Below are 9,210 nucleotides of genomic sequence, written 5' to 3'. Positions count from 1 at the left end.
CGGCGCCCTGCTCTCAGCACCGCTGTAGCCGGGCCAGCCTCATTTCTTCTTCATTAACCGCCACTGACTTTAACAGGATTTATGCAAATAGAGCCGCAGGAGGTGAGAGATCACTGCTGGCAGCATTAGCACTCGCTTGTGTGCCTCAAAAAGACGTACCTCCAGAGTCCCTTTAAGGCAAATCGCTCAGCGGCCATCTTGGTAACGCTCCTGGGCAGATATTTTACATCTAGGTAATGTCTGAAAAAAAGTAATCTTAAGAAATCTTATGGCATGAGGGTTTTCTGGGTTCACTTAACACATGGCCGATAAATGTTTTTCAAATTAAGAGCATTTTTTAACTGTATTATAATTAATATGATCTTTTCAAGAATTTTATTCTTTTTAATGATTTTTTTTTCTTCAGTATGTTATCAGGACAATTTTGAATATTTAAATGAATTTTAATACGCGTTAATGCATGCAATTAATCTTTTCATTTTAACGCGCATTCATTTTTGCACATATTTAACGCAATTAACACAGTATCCGTTTTTTCTGTAATAATTTGGATAGCGTTATATTGCTCTTATTCATGCAAATGCTTTTAAACCATTCAAGCACCACAAGACAAATGAGAACGTGCTGTCTGTGAATGTTGTGTCATGTGACACAGAAAGATGTGCGCCAGTATCGAGTTATCTTTTGCGCTTGAACAAACAATTACACACAGAATAATGCCAAAATGTCAGTTTTGTGGAGTATCCTCATAAGAACAGTCTTAAATGAGTTCAATAACGTCTTAAATGAACTTAAAGAGTTGTGAGAAAATGAGATTCACGTCATGTTCGGCAGCGGCAGCTCTTAAAGTGACAGCAGCCTAATAAACCAGTTGCTGTGATGATGTCTGTCATTAATGTTCATCAAAGAACAAAGAGAACAGAGAAAATTGTAGCTTTAATAAGGATTAATCTATATTTAACCCTTAAATGCATACCTTGGGTCTTTAGTGACCCGGGACGTCATTCACTACCCTCCTCCTTGTTCATTTTTTAAAGTTAGACATCAACCTTCTTGGTAGTCCTCAATCGATTCATTACAAAGAATATAACAAGAAAAAAAATCATAAAATTATAAAATAATGCCTATTTTTGAATTCATTTTTTGTAAAAATTGTATAGGGTCGCTAACGACCCGAGGTGTGTATGAGTGTAAGTATATTTTTTCTGCACAACAATAATTGAATCTTAGATGACGAAATAAGTGCAATTTACCTTTATTCCACAAGGTGGCAATGTCTGAAACACAATGCTGAAGTGACGACTCGTTCAGACAGAAAACGAAATAAGAAAAACATGAAATGGCTCAGCAATTTACTGCAGACCAAGTACTGAACGCAATCAAATATGACTAACTCTTACTGGATGGATCTGGTGAAGCTGTTAGCGACTGAAATATTGATTTTGAAAATGTTGAAAATTATATAGTTCTGAGAATATGTTTGAGATCGCGAATGGTCTCATATTCGTGACCTCAAACATAAAACTAGCCTATTATTTGCTGAATTTACTGGGAAATGAGCTCTGACGAGGACAGTGATGATGGCATAAAACATCTGCTCAAACTGAACCCTTTAAAGCTCCAAAAGGTAACAAAATATGCTTTATTTTATTCTTCTGTAATTGTTACTCTATTATCAGAAGAGTTTTATATTATCGCGACAGGTAGAGATCTTTCCGTGTTAGATATAGATTCGGGTCGCTAAAGACCCGAATATGTAAGAACGATTGGCGAAACAGTCATGCATTTAAGGGTTAATTTATAATTTATGCAGTGAAGACTGTAAAGTGTTTGATAACTTTATTACATTTTTGTATATTTCCACCTGTTAGACAGGTAAATATTACATTTATTATAATGGGTTTATGAGAAGATTGTTCACTTAAATTAAAAGTAGTTATTTTTTAAAGCCTAATAAATGCTGAAATTGATTAATTTCATAAAGACATAACAGTATCAGTGATACTGGCCTTCATTCATAAAAAGATGACATTAAACAAATATTTAAAATATACTGTCTTTAAGTTGTTTCTACATTAATTTGGAGAGTAACAGTGAAATTATTACAATATAAAAATATTAAAAACTCAAATCACGATTAATAGCAGAAAAATGTGTGATTAATTAGTTGATTCTTTTTTAATCGATTGACAGCACTAAAAAAAAAATGCAATGCATCTAAAATGCATTTAATGCATGGACCAAAAAAAAAATCAAGCGCTCATATTTCGACATTCGCATTATGATTGCACAAAGCAGGATTTCAGTATTACAATGTCAGTGAAGACGCAACATATTCTCCAACGTCTAATCTGCAGAAAAGAGGGGCCGATTACAGCGCCGCTGCATTGAGCGAGAGTCTTGTGTAAATGTCTTTGCCTCCTATAGAGCCTCTCAATGTGAACCCAGCGGGATCCGAACGCAGCCAAAAGGTCTGCAGCGTCGCTCTTGAACGCCAGCTGCGCTGTACGGCGGACGACGGAAGCGCTGCTCCACTGCGGCACGGTAATAAACACAGATCTCACTTAAAGGCAGCTTTAATCAGAGATGCAATTTGTTCATTAGAAAATTACAAACAAGGCCACGGCGCTGACATGAGAGGGCACGATTAGTGCCGCTAATTACCTGATTCTTTCACTCCAGCTGAGATGCGCCGAGGATGATCTCGCCCCCCCACCCCTCACGCTAGCTAGCGTTTTTCTTTACTCTCTCATTACACACCCTTGTTTGTGACAAATTAAGGCCAAGTCAAACAATCTCTCCCACAGTGCAAAGGAGGGGGTCGTCTTCACATCACATTCTGCTTCTCATTCTTGTCGGGGAGGGCTGATGGGAAAGATGGGCCCGTATGCAGATTGGTAGACTGCACTTCATTAGGCTCCTCAGCTTTTTTCTATCCTCGCGTTTGACAGGGAAAAAGAAGGTGGAAGAGTGAGATGGTGTAGGGGTTTTGGCTGTGGGGGGGTGCATCGAGGAGAGAAAAATCCCTTCCCACTTCTTATCCTAATGATCTCATTTCAGCACACGGGAGAGCCTGGCTCTAATTGATGTCAAGTGCGTGCTTTCACTGTTAATCAAGAAGATGGCATCAAACGGGATTCGCGCGGGTCTGAGTGCTGATCTGAGGCCCCTTCGTCCACAATACGCTGCTGTCGGACTCCAATTATACCAGCCCAGACGGCCGGCCAGACCCTACCTGTTTAATTGGGATAGCGCGGCCACTTCCAATGCTGTCTGCACGGCCATCCATCCCTTTCTTCTCCCTGTCTGGTTCGCTTCCCTTCCGAGACTGTGGGGGAGAAGACATCATTTTAGTCAAAGGCGAGCTCGCTGCTAATTGAGCCGGACTTCAGACCAGATCCAGTTTGGAGTGCAGGGCACACACATGACTTCAAAAGTCAAGGGGGTGTGGGAGGGGTCAACCTGACCTTGACGTGACCCCACCCCCCCAACTTCTTTAAAGCAAGACATGTGGTACATGTGCAGGATGTACACTACTAAAGAGCTTAAATGACTGGAAGAACGGCTATGAATTTAAAGAGGAACGGATCATATAAAATGTATACAACAACAACAACAAAACTAGTAACCTAAGTATACTTATTATTAACATATTTATTGTCATGTCACTTAAAACTTACCGATAAAAATTATAATTAAACTTTATTTGGAGTATTTCTTTATTGCATAATGCACATTTCTTAATATTATGCCTAAATGTGTTTTAATATCACTATTAATAAGGATTGTATGATCTCTAATGTATAATATCAGTCTTTACATGCAAGATATTTAAAGTATACTTGCAATAGTTTCACTTTAACACAATCAAATATACTTCAAATATCTCAGCACTACTTCTGCACAATTAAAGTGCATTAAGAACAAAATTAGTTGTTTTAATTTAGCAGACTTTAAGTATAACAGTTTTAGGGATGCACGATATATCAGCCACCATTTCAGTATCGGCCGATTTATGTTAATTTTTAATGTTATCGTTATCGGCTCAATAAGAAAATTTGACTGATATATTAAAACCGATACTAAATAATGGATTATGTCCTTCAGCTGAGACACTTCAGATGTGCACTGTTCACTATGATGGTTATGAATTTCTTTGGAAACAATTCACAAAGGAAAATACAGTGCAAGTTTGTCATATAGGCTATATGAAATTATAATGAGAACATTATAATTGAGTGATTGGGACATTGCTTTTAATGGTGAGACTTTTGTTTTTGTAATCAGGCTCTCAAAAATTGTAAAAAAAATTTGAATTTAGATTTATCGGCTAGTATATCGGTTATCGTCTTTCAAATATAAAGAATTATCGGTTATCGGTATCGGAAAAAATTTTCATATCGGTGCATCCCTAACCAGTTTACTATACCAAAAGTACAATTGCAGGGTATGTTTATTAAGTACATAAATGTATAAATGTATTTGTAGTATACTTAGCATAAAATAAATACATTTAAAATACATTTTAGACATTAAGAAGTCTCACCAGAACATGCTCACTAAGACTGCATTTATTAAAAATACATAAAAGTAAAGCAAAAGCAATAAAAGTATTATTGAAATATGAAATAACCATTTTCTATTTTAGAATATTTTAAAATGTAATTTATTCCTGTGATCAAAGCTGAATTTTCAGCATCATTACTCCAGTCTTCAGTGTCACATGATCCTTCAGAAATCATTCTAATATGATGATTTGGTGCTCACGAAACATTTTTTAATGTTTAAAACAGTTGTGCTGCTTAATATTTTGTGGAAATGTGATTATTTTTTTCAGGATTCTTTGATGAATATAAAATTCAAAAGAACAGCATTCATTTGAAACAGAAAACGTTTGCCACATTAAAGCATCTATGCTGAATAAAAGTATTATTTTATTATTTATTATTTTGTATTTTATTTCTTAAATAAAATAAATAAAAACTTACTGACCCCAAACTTTTTAAACAGATGTGTACATAGAAATAAATATATAAATAAAACATAAATATATATATATATTTATCAAATACATTTTTTATTTATTAACTTTTTTGTTGTTGTTGTTGTTGATATATTCACTTTGTAATTAAATTGACAGCTGATATTGTGGTAATGCACTAATTAACAATTAAAATCATGTCTAACGGGAGAGCAGACTGACCGTAAAGAGGTTGGAGCGCCGTTTGGACTGTTTGCGGACGGGCGTAGGCGTGTTGGCAGTTTGGGGTACATCGATACGCAGTTCCTTCTGACTGGTACTGGGAGTGGAGGGCACGGAAGAGGAGTAATCGCTCAAACTGCCTCCACCATTACTGGTCTGTAACATACACAGAGCAAGAATCACTTAGCAAGAAAAGCAAGAAAATAATCTCACGTTACAAAGAAACACCACAGGTCTCCTTTTTTCCTGAGCTTCGCCTATGCCTCTCTCAGCTTGGCTGCACATACACAGGCTCACTTGTACACTGCTAATGAGAAATCAATGAGGATTGAGCCATGCGGAAGAGGATTACTGTCTGAAGGGGGAAAAAACGCAGATAAAGAAACAGTGAATTTTCCTTGAATAATTCAGAGGATGATCCTGAGAGTAAAATTTGAATCTTAAATTTAAAGGGGACCTATTTTCACAAAGTCTCTGGTGTCTCCAGAATGTGTCTGTGAAGTTTCAGCTCAAAATACCCCACAGATCATTTATTATAGCTTGTCAAATTTGCCTCTATTTATGAGTGTATGAGTGTAACCCTTAAATGCATACCTCGGGTCTTTAGTGACCCGGCACGTCATTCACTACCCTCCTCCTTGTTCATTTTTTAAAGTTAGACATCAACCTTCTTGGTATTCCTCAATCAATTCATTATAAAGAATATAACAAGAAAAAAATCATAAACTTATAAAAGAATTCCTATTTTTGTATTCATTTTTTGTAAAAAATGTATAGGGTCGCTAACGACCCGAGGTGTGTATGAGTGTAAGTATATTTTTTCTGCACAACAATAATTGAATCTTAGATGACGGAATAAGTGCAATTCACCTTTATTCCACAAGGTGGCAATGTCTGAAACACAATGCTGAAGTGACGACTCGTTCAGACAGAAAACGAAATAAGAAAAACATGAAATGGCTCAGCGATTTACTGCAGAACGTAAGTACTGAACGCAATCAAATATGACTAACTCTTACTGCATGGATCTGGTGAAGCTGTTAGTGATCGAAATATTGATTTTGAAGATGTTAAAAATTATATAGTTTTGAGAATACATTTGAGATCGTGAATGGGCTCATATTCGTGACCTCAAACATAAAACTATCTCATTATTTGCTGAATTTACTGGGAAATGAGCTCTGACGAGGACAGTGATGATGGCATAAAACATCTGCTCAAACTGAACCCTTTCAAGCTCCAAAAGGTAACAAAATATGCTTTATTTTATTCTTCTGTAATTGTTACTCTATTATCAGAAGAGTTTTATATTATCGCGACAGGTAGAGATCCTTCCGTGTTAGATATAGATTCGGGTCGCTAAAGACCCGAATATGTAAGAACGATTGGCGAAACAGTCATGCATTTAAGGGTTAACAAGTTCTAATGTATTTTACATATTTTAGTGTTTGACAAGCTACAATAAAGGCCCAAAGACACAATTCACCCAGCATTTCCAAAACACATCGATACACTTTGAATGCACACTCATGACTCGAAATAAAACATAATTTAACAAGTGTTTCAAATCGAACAGGTCACAACCCAACCCAACATGAGGGTTAAGTGTGTGAGACTCACCTGGCTTATATGCACTGCAGAAACAGGTGCTGCACAGACGGAGGAGTGGCTTGGAGAATTGGGCAGTGACTTACAGGGTCCGATTGAGAGTTGCTGTTTCTTCCGGGATGCAACTATTTTCTGAGCCACTGAAATTACAAAGAAATGGAAAAGGTCAGGGGGAATTTATGCATTATGGAGAAGGACCAACAGCAAGTGTGCAGAAAACACAACACCAGTTTAGCGGGTAAAGTGGTCTACTTCATTACCCCTCATGAGAGTGTGTGTGTGTGTGAGGAATCGCTAACCCAGAACACCCCTAATTCGCCCATCACTCTCCTCCACAGGCCAGCGCTCGCCCCACACTCAAAGCCTCCAAGGCCCATTATTTCAACATTTCCCCTCCCTCGTCCATTTCTCTTTTCCCTCGATGCTCTGCCCGTGCCAGGAAAAGGGCGGTGTCAGTCAATCGCTCGCCTCTGTCCCTATCGATCGGTTGACGGCCCCTGTGGCAATCTGCGCTCGGCCCACGGAGAGATGTTCTACCGCTTCGTCATCTCACGGCTAACGACATTGATCCCATCATGTTGAGAGAAGCTTACGGAGAGGAGCTCATTCTTTAACTCATAAATCGCGTAAAACAGACACACGCTGGGGAAAGAAGCGTAGGAAGTGGCTTTTTATTCCCTCTCAGAACTTAACAGTAACTCTTAAGTTGTGAACTGTCAATGCAAAAATGAAACTCTCTGATTAAACACTCTTCCAAACATAATAGTGATTAGATTCATTTTCCCTTGAGCCCCAAACATTCGCCCTCTAGCGTTCAGAAACTTCCTCAATCCTTTAAACGGAAGTGGCTCTCGGAGGCAGGAGGGAGTTAACGGTCCAAGTGCCCAGAACTCAATTACTCCAGCTCCCAATAAATAGGGCCGGCTCTCATTCCGCTGTAAATGAAGTCATTGTTTTAATTGGACCTATTAAACGTCTGAGTTTTAATGATGATTCCGTCATAAACATTTACCTTCAGGTGAGAGATCACTGTCCAAGGGCAAACGGCATGCTACTCTGCTAAAAAATTCTCTCCATGCAATACTCACATGCTCTCCCTGTCCCATCTGCTGCTCCGACAGGAAAACTGTGCAGCTGTGTTTATTTAGACTCGTCGTGACACGCTACCACGCTAATCGGCTAATTATAATCATAAACGAGCAACTCCTCTCATTTGAACAAACGAGAGAAGCAGCAACAGCGCTATTGTGACAAACTGTTACGGGTCAATGACAAATATCCACAATAAAGAGAAGGAAAAATCTTTTCTGTTCTTAGAAATATACTCTGTGTTCATGTTGATGTGTTTATGTGGTTTGGAGAAACCTTTATAGAATTTAAGGAAAGTTTAAATTTAATGCATCTTAACTTTTCCTGACAGTGTTTTTTTTTAGTTAAAAGTTACCAGCCAGTGCTAGAATTTTTTTAAATTATTTTTACAACACTTTCATGACCCAGAATGTCTCTGTGAGTTTCAGCTCAAAATCCCCCACAGATCATTTATTATAGCTTGTCAAATTTGCCCCTATTTGGGTGTGAGCAAAAACACACCGTTTTTGTGTGTCCCTTTAAATGCAAATGAGCTGCTGCTCCCGCCCCTTTCCAGAAGAGGGCGGAGCTTTAACAGCTCAACAACAACAAAGCTGGAGAATCGCACGCAGCCAAAATGACGAAAGTGTTCAGCCTTACATTGTTCAAACCGGAGTCGACACTGATGGAGAGACTCAGGAAGAAGTTACAACTTTTAGACGTTTCTGAATGGTTAGTGGATACATTTATGTAGTTGCTGTGGAGTTGATTCAACTCATCCACTAGCATGTGCCGTCATGTTCATCTTTTGTGCAAATCCAACACTGAATATTTGCAGACTTTAGATCGCACTACATGACTTTGATTTGGTGGACAAATGTCTTTTTGAGTAAACAATGAAGCATTTTTTGTAAAAACAATTTTTTTTAAACTTTAATTCTTTTAAAGAGGCATTTTCATTTTGATATGATGGCAGTTGTATGACCCTGACATTTTATTTTTTACTTTATGCCCCTCAAAAAATATCAAACTTTTAATTCAGACATTAAAAACATGCTCATTATCGAAACAGTGTTTTCAAGTCATTGTGTGCACAAGTTACATTTATAGACTGAAAGGAATTTAAATGAATAGATTTTTGCAAAAAAAAAAAAAAAAAAGAGCATTATATCATTGATCCTTGTGTTAAAGGTGCAGTATGTAAGATTTCTGTCCGCTAGAGGTCACTAGAGGCCTATTCAAAACAAAGGCGTAGCTTGAAGACGCCAAGTTTGAGCGCGGAATCTTGGGACCTCCACCTCAACGGATGGTGCAAAAGAATCGGGATAGGA

General features: G+C 37.7%; 1 protein-coding gene across 1 annotated transcript in view; it reads right to left on the bottom strand.

Annotated features, from left to right (window-relative positions):
• agap1 (ArfGAP with GTPase domain, ankyrin repeat and PH domain 1) overlaps positions 1 to 9,210 on the bottom strand; it is a 165,439-nt gene that overhangs the window by 80,469 nt on the left and 75,760 nt on the right. The window contains 3 exon segments of the mRNA XM_048200479.1: positions 3,236 to 3,328; positions 5,204 to 5,359; positions 6,824 to 6,951. Of these exon segments, the coding sequence (XP_048056436.1) occupies positions 3,236 to 3,328; positions 5,204 to 5,359; positions 6,824 to 6,951 (377 nt within the window).

The sequence above is a fragment of the Megalobrama amblycephala genome, linkage group LG8, assembly GCF_018812025.1.
Source record: "Megalobrama amblycephala isolate DHTTF-2021 linkage group LG8, ASM1881202v1, whole genome shotgun sequence".
In the NCBI taxonomy this organism is placed as follows: domain Eukaryota; kingdom Metazoa; phylum Chordata; class Actinopteri; order Cypriniformes; family Xenocyprididae; genus Megalobrama; species Megalobrama amblycephala.
The sequence above is the reverse complement of the archived record's forward strand: the minus strand, read 5'-3'. Positions and strand labels throughout refer to the sequence as shown.